A 17,963-nucleotide genomic window follows, 5' to 3' on the forward strand; every position below is an offset into this window, starting at 1 on the left:
TCCATACCAGTGTCCACAACACTCCCAACTGCACCATGGAACCCTCAGGAAGGCTGGCCCAGTGTACCCATTCACAGAAATGTGCCAAGTTCACACTCATGTCAAAGAACCCCAGGGTGTTAAGACAGGGAGGGTCTTCAATCCTTGTAACAAAGCTGCATTTTACAGAGAACACTGATGTGCAGAGGAAGGTCACTTGCCCAAGATCATAATGTGGATGAGTGCCCAAAATACCTAGCCCAGAGACGGTCAGGCAGAGACTTCATCGTGCAAATAAACACTAACACTCTAAATTCTACTCTGGAAACCTACCCCCAATGTCACTTTCCAAAGAGCAAGCAGAAGCACCCACAGTCATTGGAAATGTTATTTGAGAAATATCAAAAACACCTCTTCCAGGAAGCTCTCGACCTGCACCTCCGTTCAATTCCAAATAAACTCTCTACCTCTCAAACCCTGAAGGTTGTATCAGTTCTGTGACACCATATGGCCTGTGCAGTAGTCACTATTGAGTTCACTTGTTAAATTATTTTTTGGATAAGTAGAGCTAAAGATATATTAATGTCTTATATTCCTGTTCAATACCTAGCACTGGGCCTTACCCACAATCCACACTTAGTAAATATTTGTTGAATGAATATTCTTATGCAAAATCCATCATGGGAAATAGAAGATTATAACTGATCCAACCAAATAGGGTTCAAAGAAGAGAAGGCTTTAAGCATAGATATTTTTTTTTAATTCCAAAAGCAAATCCCCCTCTTGGAATTCAGAAAGTGACAGGAGTTATTGACAATGGAATTGTGGGAGAAGAAGTTGAATTAATCGGGTGTTAAAACCAAAATCTTTGTTTACTGAAGAGTCCCTCAGCCTTGCCAGATGCCTGTAAGAATGAAGTGCTTTCCCTTCTCAGGGATGCTTCTCATAGAAGTGGGAAGGAAGAGAGCTGTGGCTAAAAATGTTCATAAAAGAATTTAAAAGACAGCACCAGAAAGACATTCAGCACTTTCAGATCTTAGTGCTAACTGGTCAGGCAATGGAGGATTAGAACAGAGCAGAAGGCTGCACTGTGACGACAACCCTTGGTTGCCAAAGGAAAAATGAAAATCTAAGCAAGAAAAGTCAAGCAAGTTAGAAAGAAAATCCTGCTTCCAAGGCTCCTAGGAAGATCTTTCTTACCCATCTGGAAAGCCCACACACTTGTAACTGATGAGAATGTTCTTGGGTCCTGGTAACCTTCCAATAACCATTGTTGCCAACTGCTGTGCCCTTTGGTCCCAAACCACCTGCTTAGTGTGACACAAGCCAGGAATTCCAGCTGCGCATCCCAGGACTGCGGAAGTTCACATTCGCCAGGTGACTTCTGAGCCTGATGTATGAGCCAGCTTCGACATTTCACTGGGGAATCATGCCAAAAAGCAGTTGCCTAAATAACAAGGCCCTCGGCCAGCTCTGATAAGACTCTCCCTCTTGATGCCAAGGGTCATCTACACTGCCAGGATCAGGCTGCAAGGCAAGAAGAAATAATCAGGCAAAAGAAACTGAGAATATTATTAAATCTATGTATTTCTTCCTTGGGAATTTCAAACTTTCTTGGATGCAGAGTTCTAGAGATGTCCAGCTTCCCTCTGCTATTTCATAGTTCTCTCACTTATAAAAAGTAGCTAGAATTTAACCAACATTCTCTACTCACCAAGCACTGCTATAGGCATCTGCAAGTATTAACTCATTCAATCAGCACAAGAAGAAAATTCTTTAAGATAAGAAATAGTGTCACTTCCATAATAATGGATAAACTGAGGCCCCAGGAGGTTAACTCAGCCAAGATCATAGGGCTCTGGAACCCTCATGCTTATACACTGTGCTTCACCTTGTCTTAGATACCAAAGAAACTTCTTAGTTTCTCTCTCTCTCTCTCTCTCTCTCTCTCTCTCTCCCTCTCTACCATTGACACAGAGAAATCCCCCAGTCTTTGCATTGTGGAGACATATAGGGTCCTAAAGATTTATACAATTCAGTCAACCAAGTGAAACATTACTCAGAACCTGCTAGGTGAAATTGGGACTGGATGTGGGGGCTGGTTCCATCTGGAGAGGGACTCTGGCCACTCTTCATCACAGTTCACTTCAAGGGGGAGGTATGCTTATATGGACCATGGTTTCAGACACTTCTGGGCCACGGTGCTGAGGACGTTCAGTATAATGAACCAAAAGCTAACTATTCATTCTCCCTTGACTGGCTCTCTCCTTGCCTTATCTTCTTGCCTGACTTCATTTCCAGATTGTGTCCTTTATATCCAGTTAGTATGGTAAATGAAGCTGTTGGCTTCCTACTAAGCCCCCATATCTGAAGCTGCAGAAATAGGACATGTGCCAGTTCCTCTCTCACATGTTTTTCCAGTCTGGTCCCCTGGTAAATTCATCCATCCTCAAATCTCTCACCATCAGAGAGATCTGTAGCTAGGTATGGACCTCAGAACTGACCAAAGAAGCCAGATTTCAGTCTAGTTTTCCAGTTTCTTGGGACACAGAGATGCTGTGGCTCACATGTGATGAAACCAGCTCAGTTCGGCTATGGGGTATATGGGGAAGAGTGTCCAATACCCTACAGTAAGAAACAGTGTGCTCCTGTCTGACCTTGCCCTCAAGCATTTCTGTCTCTAAACCAGGAGTGGTAAACTGTGGTTGCCTAGGGATGCTGGCTTTTAGGATCCAATCCATGTCTATCTTTAGCTCAGAGATACAAGGATCAATGGACTTGCTTCCTTCCCTTGCTTCAAAGAACTTACAATCTAGGAGAAATAGACTTGTTACACAGTAGTCAGGTAGAAGGCAAGTGATGCTCTAGAGACACAGAGGAGGTCATGATAGATTTCAACTGAAAAATAAAATTATACTGATTAAAAATTATTTTTTAATCAAAAAAAAATGCCTGATCTACATAGCAAGTTCCAGGCCAGGTGGGACTACAGAGAGTCCCTGTATTAAAAAAAAAATCTGAAAAATTTTTATAAGCCTTGAAGAAGAGAACTCTGAAAGTATGGAACATGGCCCAGGTCAAGGAAACAATGCAAGTAGAGACTAGGAATACTCAGAATGATTAATGTGAGTATTGGAGAGGCCTATTGAAAGACGAGGTTGAACCCAATCTACAGAAACCTTTCATATGTTAAATGGTTCAAATTTGTCCCTTAACAAATAAGTGAACATTCAGAATTCAAGCATTTATTTCTGAAGACTTTCCTTTATCTCTTCTTTGAACTCTGGACTAGCAAACCCAGCTGTATGGACTGGTTGGCATAACTCCATTTGTCTTAGTCGCACACATCTCTTCCAATACAAATAAGCCAAACTCTTTTCTCTCCACATCTGAGCTTCCCCATCTTCCTCATCTGAGCCAGTAATCTATGAGTCAAGTTTGACTTCTTTCTTTCCCTCACATATCATAATCATGAGCAAATTCTAGTAGCTGTAATATAAAAATACATCCAGAACCTAACCACTTACCACCACTATCTCCATGGCTACCTTTCTTGATGTATTATAGGCTGGATTATTGTCTGAGACTCTTCTCTCCAAGTAGAGCCTAGTCTCCACTGAAGCGCCAGGGTATCCTTGAAAACTGTGAGCTGGAGCACGTCAGCCACTCCTCTGCTCAAAACCCTTTAGTAGTTCTCCCTTCATTGGGAGTAAAGGCCAGAGTGTCTCCCTTGACCTGCGCTCTGCCACCGTGTCTTCCTGCATCCAGTATGCTGGCCACTTTACTGTTGCTCACACACCAAGCATATTCTGCCTTAAAACCATTATACTTGCTGTTTCCTTGACCTGGCTTGTTTTTCCCCCAAATGCTTGCATGGCTCACCCTATCACTCCAAGTAGGTCTCTTCTCAGTCACTTCCTTGTCACCAAGGTTAAACCTGGTCTCCTTGTGTTAAAAAAAAAAAAAAGTAGCTCCAATAACAACCCTTCTCTTCTTATCGTGTTTCATTTTTCTGATGTATTACACCCTGTTTCTTTGCTTCCTTGCTTACCTACCCCCTTCCACTCAACTAGAAGCTCCATGACAGCAGAGTCTGTTTTATTCCCAGATAACTCTTAATGACTAGAGCAGCAGCAGGTACATAAGGATGTAGGGTGAATAAGCAAAAGAGTGCACACTGTGCTGTTTTTTGCAATGTCTGACTCAAGAAGGTGAGTTTCTCAGAGATCACACCAAAGACCACAAAGAGGTATTTATAATGACCCAAGGCAGCCATCGATAGGGTCTAGAGAAAGGGTGGATAGATCTTAGACAAATGAATGCTTATGTGACAAGAAGCATAAGCTAAGGGTCTCAGGTGGTGTCTAGTAGCTTTGAGTCAAAGCAGCCCCAACTCAAAGGGACAAGAACATTAATGAGGATCCTCATCTCCATAACAAGCACAGAGAGAAAGGCTCTAGCGGTGGTTAGTTCAATACCCAACAATAACATCAAGAGCCTGTTTTTTTTTTTCCCTGATTTTCCATTTCACACATAAAGGAAGCTTCACAAAAATCATCCTTCTGTACCATTGGTGGAATTGGATCCCATGCCCACTTCAATCCAGTGCCTGGCAAGAGGACTAGAGCCAGAGACTTAGGTGCCTAAGCAAAAGCATGTTTCTGTAAGAGGAACAGTAGGGGAGGAGCGCTAGTGACTGTAAAGAAAGGCTAAGTAAAAGTCATGAGGGCTGGGCGGGAGAGAGAGCACAGCAGTTAACAGCATGTACTGCTCTTTCAGAGGGCCCAAGTTCAGTTTCCAGCACCCACATCAGACAGTTCACAACTGCCTATAACTCCAACTCCAGGGGATCCAATACCACTGGCCTCCATGGGCTCTTGGACTCACATGCAAATATAGACATACAAATGTACATAATAAATATTTTTAAGTCCTGAGAGGTGCAACTCCTAATCCTTGGAAGCTATGAATGTAATCCTAAATGGCAAGCATGAACAAATGTTCATAGTTAAGGGTTAAGAGTTAAATGTTCATAAGTTAAGGATAGTGGGCTTGAATGTAGTTGATAGAGTGCTTGCCTAGAATGCACAAGGCCCTGGGTTCTATTCCCAGTACCACGTAATTGTGCATAGTGGCACATGCCTGTTATCCCATCACTTGGGAGGTAGAAGCAGGGAAATTAGAAGTTCAAGTTTCTCTGAAGCTACTAGTAAGTTTGAGACCAGTTCAGGCTACATGAGATCCTGCCTCAAAAAAAAAATTAATAATCATTCATTCATTAAAAAATTTAGAATTATGATCAGGAGATTATCCTAAATTAGGTGAATCTATGTAATAAAAAAGCTCCCTCAAGGAGATGACAAAGCAGAGCCTGAACTTGATGGGCACACAAACCACTAACAATGGAAGAGGCAGGGAAGACTCTTCCAGGGCCTCCAGCAAGAGCCAGCCCTGCCGATACCTTGATTTCAGCTCTCCAGGGCAGACTTCAGACTTCTAGCCTCCAGAACTGTAAGACAATGGATGTGGGCTTTTGAGTTACCAAGTCCATGGTAATGTGTTGTAGAACCAATGGAAACTAACACAGCTGCAGAGCCAACACTACCTAGACCAGCAGGAGCAACAAGAATTGCAGCTTCCAGAGTCTTTAACTCTTGAGAGTCTGACAAATGGATAGGTTTTTTGCTTGTTTGTTTTGTTTTTGTTTTTGTTTCTTATCAGTAGGTGCATGAATGAAATTGTCAAAGAATTTTTTTTTTTAAATCATTGCAGCCTCCCTCCTCTCCTTTCCCAACCCTACTTCTGGTTTCTTCCGTGGCAAAATATAAAGAGATGAGACCATCCCTGCACCAGTTCAGCTCCCTGTGGCATCTTTCGTAAGAGTAGCTTTAGGAAATGCTATTTTCAGACCTGATATATGGAAATCATCTTATTTTTTAAGAGCATTAGCTTTCCTAGGTTTTTCTTTGTTTCTTTTTTTCACCAATGGGAGGAGGAGAAAGAGAAGACCTCATGCCCTCAAGTTGAAATAATTACCTTCAGGACTTTAAGACTGCATCCCGCTGCTTATGTCATTCTGATCAAAGTCAGTCATGAATTAAAAACAAACTGTAACCTTCTATTCACTATTTCTTTAAATAATCTTCTGACTCTCCTCTTGGAGAAAAAAAATAATGTTAAACCGAAGACTAGTATTAACCATAATGATAACATCCCACATTTATAGTCCCAAAGAACATTAGTATCATTAGACAGTTAATACGTATGAAACGCTCTTGGCGATGCAGGTCAATGCTGTTATTCTCTTTTAGTAACGGCGATCCAGGTGCTGCGGGATGTAGCACTCACTCATAAAATTGCCATTCCATCAGTCGCAGAGCCAAGGCTGAAAAGCCAGGTGGACAGAATCTTAGATCTTGCCAACCTATGTAGAACCAGGATGGGCCAATGGCCTGTACAAAAAGAGAAACAAAGCTTACCAATTAATAACAGTATTCATTGGAGTGTTCCTATTCTCTAAGGGAGGTAGACTTGTGGATAATAAACAAAGCACAAAAGGCAAAGTAAAAGCTGAGCTCTTAGCTGTGTGGCATACAGGCAGTAAAGGAGGCATGACTGAGGAAGTGTGCCTATGCAGAGCCCTTGAGTTTGTTTTTCACACCAATTTGGACTCTTGTAGATCAGAGAACCACTCTGCAATACGCAGAGCACATACGTGTTCCACCTAAAGACAGAGAGCAACTACATGCTCAGTAGAGCAGAACATATTAGACTAGGTAAATCAGGCCTCTGGGTTCCTCTGTTACTGTGAATGACCTGAATTTAAGAACATTCAAAGCATTGAAGCCAGGAACCCAGCCTGGATATCTGTTGTCCAGACACAACCCAGAGAGGCACTTGTTAGTCTTGAAGTGTCTTATTCTCAGAAGTGAATAAATTCCTTTACTCTATTTGTGACACTTATGAACAACAGGTGATTTCAGTGAAAGTTTTTTTCAGGACAGACATGAGTTAACTCAGTGGTCCAGAGTTTGGGATTTTACAGATCACTGAAAAGTCACCTCTCTGCCAAAACAATGAGAGAGATTCAAGAATCAACAGATATTTAGGAATTTGTTCTTTTATTAAGTAAAGATATTTGCATAAAGAAAAACCAAGTTATTATCTATTATTACCATCAATTTTTAAAGGAAAGGTATTCAAATAAAGTGGAAGGATTCAGTCTCAAAATTCTACCAAAATGCATTTAGCACAACAAAGTCACTGTGTTGTCCTTTCTCTCATATCATTGCAGACTAGTGAAAACTTGCAACATTCTGGCATTGACTGTAGGCCTGCACTTACAACCACTGAGCTATATGATTCTTAGCATTTCTGTGTAAAAAGCCTGCCAGCATTGTATCTACATTTTACCTATGCAAATGCAAGGAAAGCCAAGCAACATACCTGCTTTGTTCCTTGAGGCCACACTCACAGGTAGACTGTGCCTGTAGAAAACATTCTCTGAGAAAACGCTGTCTTTTCATCCATCTACCTGTCCACTCATTCATTCAGTCATTCATTCACTGAGCATTTAAGAAGCAGTTAACTGAATACCAGGGACTCTATTAGATAATGTGGAAGCAACCAGGAATTTTCAAACCCTAGTGACAAATAAATTATTTAAACGAGGAACCAAACTGTAGTAAGAGATGCAACTTTGATGTGACACCAGCACTTTACCAGCCCGGGATATGATCAGAAAGTGAGGGGGTGAAACATGGGGAGGACAGAGCAGTGTGCACAGACTGTGCCCACCAAAGCAGTCTTCTTTCAATGTACGTCCCCTTGGTAGCAATGCTGACAGCCGGCATATCTTCGAATAAGGCAGACAATGATACATCCCACTGTTCTAATTCTGGAACTGCTATGCCACCTCATTAATATGGGAAAATGTGTTAAAAAGCTGCTGATAAACAGCTGCACAGAGGCAGAAATAGTGACTCCCATCACATTTGCAAGCTTTATTTCTCTCCCACATGGCATGAGAGGCCAAGCTTTGCCTGCATGTATAAGTGGAGTAATTTGCTGTAATACTCCACTTTATTGGTAGACATTTTGCCATATCATGTCTCCCCAACCACAGTTTAAGGACACTTCTGATTTACACAGCTCTGTAAACTGCCTCTTTCTTAGAAAGAACTGTCATGTCGACTGGCACAGCTATTCTAACATTCCAATCTGTCTATAAAACAGAAGATTGACTAGCTTTCATGCATTGCACAATCCTTAATAAGTGAAGTTCTGCTTATTCAGAGAACATTTGATTAAGAAATTAGTTATGAGTTAGGTATAAATTACAGCAAACCCTGAGTTGACTGAAGCAGTGAAAGGGGACATTTCTTAAGCAAGAGAAGTTAAATCTTATCCTAATCCAAGACCGCCCTGGAGTCAGAAAAGAGGTTTGAATGAAATGCTACAGGCAGGGCAGATTTTCAAGCCTCAGGGGACAACACCCCAAGGACAGGAGTGAAAGTCCCGATTTCCCTTACCTGGGGATGGCTCTGCTTTGTATTCTTCTAGCTATATTTCCAGCTAGAGAGAAAGTCCCAGTGAAGCTCAATTCCAATTACCTCCTTTCTCCCAGTCTCCCTCCTTTCGAGTTACAGATTGATGGCCTCCTCAGGTTCCTCCTAAGTGCAACCCACAACAGGGGACAGCAACATTGAACTCACAGAATTGATTTCCACCGGCTCCCTGTTTAGGCCGGGCCTGTGGAGGTGATTTTCATTACTGACCTCCCCTTGACCCACCCCCCACAGAGGAATTATAGCCTGTTGGGGAACCTTCTCTGCTAGATAAATATTAAACTGTTTTCTGTTTGGCACCAGGTGGCAGCTGCTCCCTTCCTTCTGGGTTGGGGATTATATATTTGTGTAATTTTTATATTATGTTTGTTTTCTTGGCAGATGGCTTATTATTGGGGTTGCAAGGGGGGAGCAGAAGGTGTAACTCTGGGGGCATGTTCTGATGAATAAAAGGCAAGCAGGGCAGAGAGGTGGGATTTTTTAACAAATCAAAAGCAAAACTATACAATTTAACTAAATGCAAAGAGCCCTAGATCCTGCAATCATCCCCACAAGGCTTAGAAATGGTAACTTAGAGACAAGATCTTGTAGACACGTTTAGGTGATTCTCCTCTCCTTAGGCCTAATTCCCCAGTTCTTCTGACCCCATCCCCTAGAGGAATGGCCAAGCAAGCTTTGGGTATGTGTCCCCACCTCCAGAGAATGTGGATGTTTCCTGGCAGTGGGGAGAGGGGGAGGCCTTAGAGTTGCAAATGTAGCATTAAGTAAAAGCCCTTGGTATAAAATTTGACCTAATTAAGACACTATAGGCAAAGCATTCAATAGCAATTACATGGGTTGTAAAGGGGTAAAGCAGTTTTTAAAACCAAGAAATGCTTCTGCCAGAAATAAGTGCCCTGGGGGGTCAAATGATGAGTTATAAACACCGAACCTCACTTGCCTTGACCTTAAACAGGGCACTTCCATCACCTGTCATGAAGGCTGTCAGCCTGGAGACCACAAAGTCAGCACAGGGCTCCCTCTTCCCAAGATCACTCTCATCTCACTCAGGGATTGTTTGGTTTTTGGTTTTAGATTTTTTTTTTAAATAAATTTTTATTTTTAATTGACACATAGTAATTGTACATATTTGTGTGATTAAAACATGACATTTTAGTACATGTATAGAATGTGTAATCAGGTCAGGGTAATTGCCATCTCTCTCACTTCAGACACCAATATTAAGAAACTCTGCCAGTGCTTTTGAAACTCTCCAATCTTACTAACCACATTTACCTTACATGCTATAGAACTTTAAAAATTATTCCTCCTCTCTAACTGCATTCTTGTATCTTCACGATTCTTTTCCTTTTTTTTTTTTAAATCCTAACTAGTTTATTGGGCTTGCTAACAAAGCATAGGGTGTGGTTTATTTACAGAAATGTGGGTTCCCCCCTCCATTCATGGCTGCACTGGAAAGTCTACACTCAAATATAGATTCTGTGACTTCCCCACGGCCACACAAAATTGTAAGAGAGGTGCCTCATGGCAGTCTCGGCTTATATATCCTTAGCTCCTCCCCCACATGAGCTAAGATAGACTGAGTGAGAGGGGTAACTGATACACACACACACACACACACACACACACACACACACCCGCCCCCGTGATGAGCATGGGAAGGAGGTGTGACTATAGCTTTCGGGCACAGTGGTCGAAGGACACTTCCAGGTAACACTGGACCCCACTGTTTTTTAGAAGCTGCATTGGTCCTTTCATCTGTGGTCCTGGCCTCTCTTACTATTCATCCATTCACAAAGTTTGTGAGAGCACTTACTATAGCCTAAAACTTAAGTCATCTTCTAAAGATTCAGAGGAAAATAAAATTGTAACCATGAGAGGACCCCCACAAAACCCTCTCTAGAGCAGATATAATTCCTGGACATTTTCTTTAAAACATCTTAGTTTCATGGCCTGGAGAGATGGCTCAGAGGTTAAGAGTACTAGAACCTGGGGACCAAGGTTCAGTTCCCAGCACCCACATCTGTAACTCTAGTTCCAGGGATCCAACACCCTCTTCTGGCCTCTGCAGGTATTTCATGATACAGATGTACTTATATACATGCAGACAATATACTCACACACATAAAATAAAAATAATGAATAAAATATTTTCTTAAAACATCTAGTTTTCTCATTGGGAGGAATTGTCCATTCATGTCTGTCTTGAATACTGAGCCTACATTAGACAAGGGCACTGTGCACGGTGCTACTAATACAAAGATGAGTGAGTTGTTGCATTACCCCTACCCCTGAGAAGTCACAATACTAGTGGAAAAAAAAATAAACATATACAAAAACACTTGGGATGGTGAGAAGTGTCCCTTGGTAGCCAAAGAGAGAGAGGCACACAGGGAATCTTGAGACAGTGCAAAACTGGGGATAAAGTTCAATGGTCCTGCTCAGAGTCACAGAATAGTACACCTACCTCAAAGCAAGGGAACAAGAGGAAGAGGAGGGCCTCTGATGGCATACTGCACAAGCCAAATCCTAGGTTCTTCACTTACCCTGTAATCTTGGGGAAAAACACTGACACACTCTGCACCTCCATTTCCTCATCTATAAAGTGCGGCTACAGTGCTGAGTTGTCTTAAGGACTAAGGAGCAGCTGAAAAGCCCCAGGTCTGATGGTCGCCCAGCTCCACTGCTAACTGTGAAACATTGGGCAAGTTATTTGGACTCTGTGCTTTAACGTCTTCAAAATATTTACTTAATTGACTCATTAATGAATTTAATGAATAAATACATGTAAACTCTTCCAAAGATACCTAGTATAATATCTTAAATATTATTATTGATATTTTATTACTACAAACACTCTCAATGGTATAATTAAAAAAAAACTTTGCATTTTAAATTATGTTCTTATATTCAGAGGAAAAAGGCCATCAGCTGGGAAATCAGAACTTAAAGGGATTTAGGAAAATTGATTCATTTCTCCAGGCCACAGTTCGTCTTCATCAATAAAGTTACATCCTCCAGAGCCTTCCTGATAGCCTCCATCCTGGCAGGCAGAGTCTGAGGCCACCATGACATGTAGCACCTGGACAACAACAATCCTGGCTTGAACTTGGTCCCTTGGTCTCCAGTTCATCTGCAAGCTCTGTGAAAACCAGATTTGGTTCTCTCCTTTCTATCCCATAAGGAGTCCTACATAAATGTCTATTGAATAGTGAATTCCAGGGATTTTGCTGAAATTCACTTTACCCACTTAAGTCACCAATTTAGCTAGCAGGCAATGTGAGTCTGCAACTGAAACTCTTCTTTCTACACTGTCCTCAGGACTACAAAGTAGCATATAGAAAGAGATAAAACAATAGTGCAAATAATTCCTTATTTTAGGAAATTTAACTTCAGTTATGTTCAAGTTCCAAGCTATTCCAGTGCATTTGAAAATTAATTTGATTTAGTAAATTTCAATGACTGTGTCTGCAATTTGTGGTTAATATATCTGAAGTACCAGGCCTGGTAGCACACATCTTTAATCCCAGCACTCATGAAGCAGAAGTGGATCTCTTGTGAGTTTGAGGCCAGCATGGTCTACATAATGAGTTCTAGATCAGCCAGGCCTACATGGTGAGAGCCCGTCTTAAAACACACACACACACAGAGAGAGAGAGCTATCTATCTATCTATCTCTATCTATCTATCTATCATCTATATCACAAGGAAATGTGGTTCTAAGTCAAGGTTTGAATTGATGTATAGTATAAAGATGGCTAATGTCGTCTTGGAGGCTTGGGGGTAAGTTTGTTCTTCTTGTTTGCAAAGATAACTTGAAAATTACATAAAGAGTCAGAACTGTAAGACTCTAATTGTTCTCGATTCATGGACATTTGTCCAAATACCAAAAAAATGTAGGCGTAAACTCTTGATGCCCAAGACTCAAATTATTTCCATTCCAAGACAAGGTTTCCTTGTGATCCAAAATCAAGGTTGTAAGAGATTATTATATTCAAAAGCGGTTCCTTAGAATTGTTAAGAGGCAGGCCCTTGGGGGAGTTAGTTGGGTCATTGGAGTGCTGCCTTCTGAAGGGATGAAGGTAGTTTTCATGGAACCTGTTAGTTTCCACAAGAACTAAGACTTGTTATAAAAACAACTAAGAGCCAAGTGTGGAGACAGGAGGTTCTTGAGTAGCACATGAACCTGGACTACATAGAAAGTTCAAGAAAAGCCTGGACTACATAATGAGATCCCATCTCAAAGCATAAGTAAATATATAAATTAAATTAAATAGATTAAATTAAGAATTTTTATTTTTTTAAAAGAGTCAGATAGATGACTCAGTGTTTAGAGGCACTTGCCACCAAGGCTGAAGATCTGAGTTCAATCCCTGGACCTCATAAAACGAGAGAACCTCTACTTATGTGTCATGACATGCACACCCTCATATACACGATAAATAAATAAATAATAAATAAATAAATTTTTTATTTTTAAGAATTATTATCAAAGAGCAAGGTTGGACATCTTCCCATGGTGACCCAATTCCTTACCAGAGGTCAAATGGGGCGGAGCAACTTGACCCTTTACTTTTCTTTGTATATTACCCAGCTTCAGATATCTTATTATAGCAACAGAAAACAAACTAATACAGATGTCTTCATAGTACCAGACACTTAGTGAGAGGTGAGTGGAAGATGCTTCATAGAGAGACTATCTTCTAGATGGTCCAGAACCCATGTAAAGGTAGAAGGAGAGAACCAACTCCTGCGACTTCTGACATCCACACTTACACTATCACATGCATTTGCACAAAAACACACATAAACAAATACACAACAATAAATAAAATGTAAAAGAAAATTTCTTTTTAATCACTGTGGCTTTATTCTTAAAAAATATTGAACAGCTAAAAATGAATAGATTCTAACCTGGGTATGGGCCAGAAAATCATCTCATGTTAAAAAAAAAAAAAAAGCAGTTTGGTCAGTAGAGTTAAATTGCCATTGATTGACCTTGATCCAAAGTTCTCTTACCTAGGCAAATGAATGCACACAAAAGAAGAAAGAAAGAAGGCAGCTTCTTCCACTCAGTGAGACTGTGATGAACAGATTTTAACATGCTGTTAATCATCATCCAAAACAATTTTCAGTCTCATTAAGAAGCCCTTTCTGAAGAGCCTGAGTGAGTGATGGCCAGGCCTAAGTACTGTATGAGCATGCAAGCATTGAGGCCACACTTGGTGGCAACCTCATCTGAGCACCTCCATCCTGTGGGTGTTGCTTGTAGATCACACTGCATCAAGTGCAGTTTCTTTTTTTAAAAAAATATTTATTTATTTATTTATTTATTTATTTATTTATTTATGTATGTTTGTATTGCCTGCATGTATATAAGTGCATCCGTGTCATGCAATGCCCACAGAGGACAAAAGATGCCATTGGATCCCTGGGAACTGGAGTTATGTATAGTTGTCAGATGCCATGTGGATGCTGGGATTCAAACCCAGGTCTTCTGCAAGAACAGCCAGTGTTCTTAGCCACTGAGCCATCGCTTTAGTCCCTCAAGGGCAGTTTCTGGCTGAAGACAAAAAGTAGAAGCGGTAGAAATTCCCTACACACCTCTCTCAGGGTGGGAGAGGCAGAAAAATTGAGAATGGAGAGAACCAAATTGCATACCTGTGATTCCTTTTAAAGCAAGAAGGGTGTTTGCATATCCCCTCCTAGGTAGGAAATAGTCTGATTTTAGTGAAGAGGTGTGTGCAGTCTCTGCTCCTCCTCTTGATTGCTCATAGGAAGAACCAGCTCCTCTCAAAATGAAGCTTTGTGGGGAAAATAAAATTCCAGCAAGCTTTGATCCTAGCAATCGGAAGCCTGAGTTGGAGTTGACGGGGGCGTGTACACAGGTAATCCCATTCAGTTTTAGAGTCACATAAGAGAATTAGAGGGCTGGATTGGTGATATGTGATAAAGACACTTAATGGAATTTAGCGGTTTATTCTCGTTCAAATTATTGAACATTAAGTTTAAATGTTTTCATATAAATATTAAATTATATGTATATAGCTAAATCGCAAATTTGCACACTACCACTTGGCTTCAGAAGAAAAATGTGACTTCTTTATTTCCCATTGCTTATTTGTTCTTCCTCTAAGCTTGTGCTTACTGGGGAACGGGGGAAAACAAACTTTCCAATTAATAACATCTCAGGTCCTTCTTTTCAAATGTTATCTTTTGATCATTCTTTCAATTAAATAGAGAATTCTATTCATATTCTCTCTCTTCAGATGGCTTCTAGGGATGGGAAAGAGGGCCTGTGACCCACATGCAGTGCCCTGTTCCTGCCCAGATATAACCTATTGTCTTCTGGTTCACCCCTAGTCCTATCTGGCCTTTTGGAACACTGCAATTATTCCCTTCTGGATTATTCCCTTCCTCAGGGAGTCAGGGGCTCTACTTCCCATCACAGACCTGACCAAGCTACTGTGGCTCTGTGACACACTGGGCACAATATAGCATCTCCCAGGGTGTGGAAGAGGAAAGGGCTCTCCAACCCCAGTTGTCTCTCCCATTTCCACTCTATCCTACAAGCTTCCACCTTATAAAAGAAGAGGAAAATTTTTCCTCTAACAGCTGCATTTTCTTTGTTTCACCACAATTGGTTTTGGCCAGCTGAAGCTATAAAATGACTGTGACCTTTAGCAACACAGCCACCACTACCCAGAGAAAGCTGATAAACAATAAAGAACTTTGAATGACCCCAGTTCATCAGACCCTTACTGAACCTAACTTTCTTGATCAATGAGCAATGGGTTTATTTTAATCAAGCATAAGCTGATTGATGGACACGCTCTGACTTTGCCAGAGTGAAAACTTTCAATCACAAATTAAACACATGAACCTCCTCCCTCTCTGGTGCATAAAGCACCCTGGCTGTTCCTCCTGAGGCAATGCATTCACAGCTGGGTACTCCTCTAGTAGGGCCCTAAGAATTTCAGTCCATGCTTTGTTGAGCACTGTAGTCATTGGTTTTCCATGAGTGAATCTTACCAGGGAGAAGAAGGACACAGACATTAGGGGTCTTTGCCTTCTTTGGTCTTCAATGCTCTCCCAACAAAGTGTTCCCTTTCATTACCTAGGACTTCCCCAGTTTTGTTGTTGCTAGGAGACTATGTCAGGTGGCCTAACACTGGTGGCAGATTGAATGAAGGGGGAGACAGTGGATTTGTAATTAAGATATGTCTTGGGAAATATTTTTAAATTATCATTCCCCTATACACATATATCAAAAATGACTCAGGGAATCTGGTAGGCAAAAGTTAAAGGTCAAGATTTTACTTATTAGCTACATAATAATTTGAAACACTTTGTAAAGTTCTTAGAGTGAGCCATACACATTTCTAGGACCCTGACTCATTTAATTTTTGCATTGTCCCTATAAGGTAGGTACTACTATCTTCCATATCTTAGAAATGCGAAAACTGAAGTACAGGACAGTGAAGTAACTTCCAAGGTTACAAGGCGAGCTGTGCATGAGCAAGGTTCAAGTGTAGACGATTTGGCACCTGTGACACACTCAACTGCTGGGTGCTGCCACTGGGTGTCAGCACCAAACCTAAGGAGCAGCGGCCTTCTTAGAAAAAGTAAGTACACATACAGAGAACCTTCTAGGTACAAAAGAAGCATACACTTTCTAATTTCATCTAAGATGTAAAAGAAAAAACTTTAGGAAACAGGACATGCAGCATTCATCTAAGTGAAGTGACTAGTTTGGCAGAGGACTGCTGTCCATATTTTTAAATTGAAAAAATGGTAACATTAGAGACACCGGGAAGTTATCGGGGCCAGTCCCTGATTCTTCATTAACAAAGGGATCTTTCTAACTCTTCACACCTGATCACACAATGGCGTTGTTATTAGAAAGACTTCAGGGAACATCGTCAATGTATTTTCTCCTTCTACAAAAATCAGCCAGAGACAATCATCTGCTATAAAATTATCTGGATTTAATCGCTATCAACAGCAGAACCGTAGTACATTAAAGTACAAAACCTTTATGTACAATTACACATACAAAAATGTTCTTTGTGAGGAGTAATTTTCAGCAAATCTAACAAACAGCAAGAATCATTCCTATTTTGGGTTTGAAAGGAGAAATGGAAATTTCCAAGATATCTCCCTCCTCCGTTGGGGCCCTGGTGACCCTTGGAACACCAATTTGCAGAGGCCTGAGGTAGAAAGGCAGGTATTAACAATATCAGGTATTCATTCCTCCCCTCTTCTGGAAAGGATGAAGTTTTAAGAAACGTTTTCTGTCATTTATTATACTGATGTTCCATCCATCTGCATCATTAGGTTCAGTAGTTACCATGACAATATGATGCTTACAGCTATCTAACTTGATAGCCAGATGCCAGAATGTGAAAAAATAGGACCAGCTAAGAAATATAATTAATCTGAACCACACGGAAAATGTGTACAAAACCAGGACCAGGAGGAAAATTGCTGAAATGTCATTGAAGAGGGAAATCACTGAGAGGTAGCAATAATCAAATTGCAGTACGAAACCTTGCCAAGGAGAGCCGCGTATTGGTCTCTAAGCCAGTCCAAGGAAGGAGTCCAAAGAGTCTGCGATGTTGCTCTGGGCGCCTGACTGCAGAACCCTGTGGTGGCATCTTTGATTGTAGCCATGGGATTTTCAGGGCCACTGCTTTCCCAAGTTTCTCAGGCTTCCACCTCAAGTGTTGCCACCATGACATTCTACTGTAACCATTATACCCTGATCTTCCATCTGATGAGACAATTTCCATCATCCTAAAGATAAGCTGAAGACCGAACCATGCTGTATCTTGGGAAAGCCTGCCCATTGCCTTCCAGTGCCCCATGTGCAGCAGGTTAGCACAACCCTCAATGGCCTGAAAATGGTGAGGTGAGTGAAAACTGAGCAACAGAAAGTAACAAAACGTTGTGATCCTGGAAGACAAGCCTGGGACAGGTGGTCATTCTCAGCAGGGCTGGGTTGGGTAACGGCGCTGAGCCAGGCGGCTTCCCCGATTCAGGCTAGTAGCTGGAGAAAGCTAGAGAAGAAGAAGAAAGATTATACTAGATCACAGCCCCAAGCATGACTCCAGGAAAGGACGATGGGTTGGATTTCAGCTATAGGTGGCTTCCCAACATTGTATTCTGATGACCAACCTTCACCTCCGAAAGATGGTAAAGAGATGTTTGACTTTATAGAGAAAAGGCCAAACTGTATCAGCAAAGTCTGCTCCAATTCACTGAGGAGCAGACTTTGCCTGCTTTCAAAGTTTGCAGCAATTCCCTCACCCCAGGACAGAAGGAGGAGGCACCCACCCACACCACAATACCATCACTGTGTTTCTCATATCAAAGGACCAATTATGGATCAAGAGCAATATTTAGAGGTATGACACT

The 17,963-nt window shown here is 41.3% G+C and overlaps 1 protein-coding gene across 16 annotated transcripts in view; it reads right to left on the minus strand.

Annotated features, from left to right (window-relative positions):
• Positions 1-16,514: 16,514 nt before the first annotated feature.
• Positions 16,515-17,963, minus strand: part of LOC103727996 (protein transport protein Sec16B) — a 68,507-nt gene continuing 67,058 nt past the window's right edge. For all 16 annotated transcript variants that reach the window (XM_029560188.1, XM_029560192.1, XM_008826118.3 and 13 more), the window contains one exon: positions 16,515-17,605. In XM_029560188.1, coding sequence (XP_029416048.1) covers positions 17,534-17,605 — 72 coding nt within the window. In that variant the 3' untranslated portion in view covers positions 16,515-17,533. The remainder of the gene's footprint in view (positions 17,606-17,963) is intronic.

This window comes from Nannospalax galili, unplaced genomic scaffold (assembly GCF_000622305.1).
Source record: "Nannospalax galili isolate Female #2095 unplaced genomic scaffold, S.galili_v1.0 scaffold429, whole genome shotgun sequence".
Lineage (NCBI taxonomy): Eukaryota > Metazoa > Chordata > Mammalia > Rodentia > Spalacidae > Nannospalax > Nannospalax galili.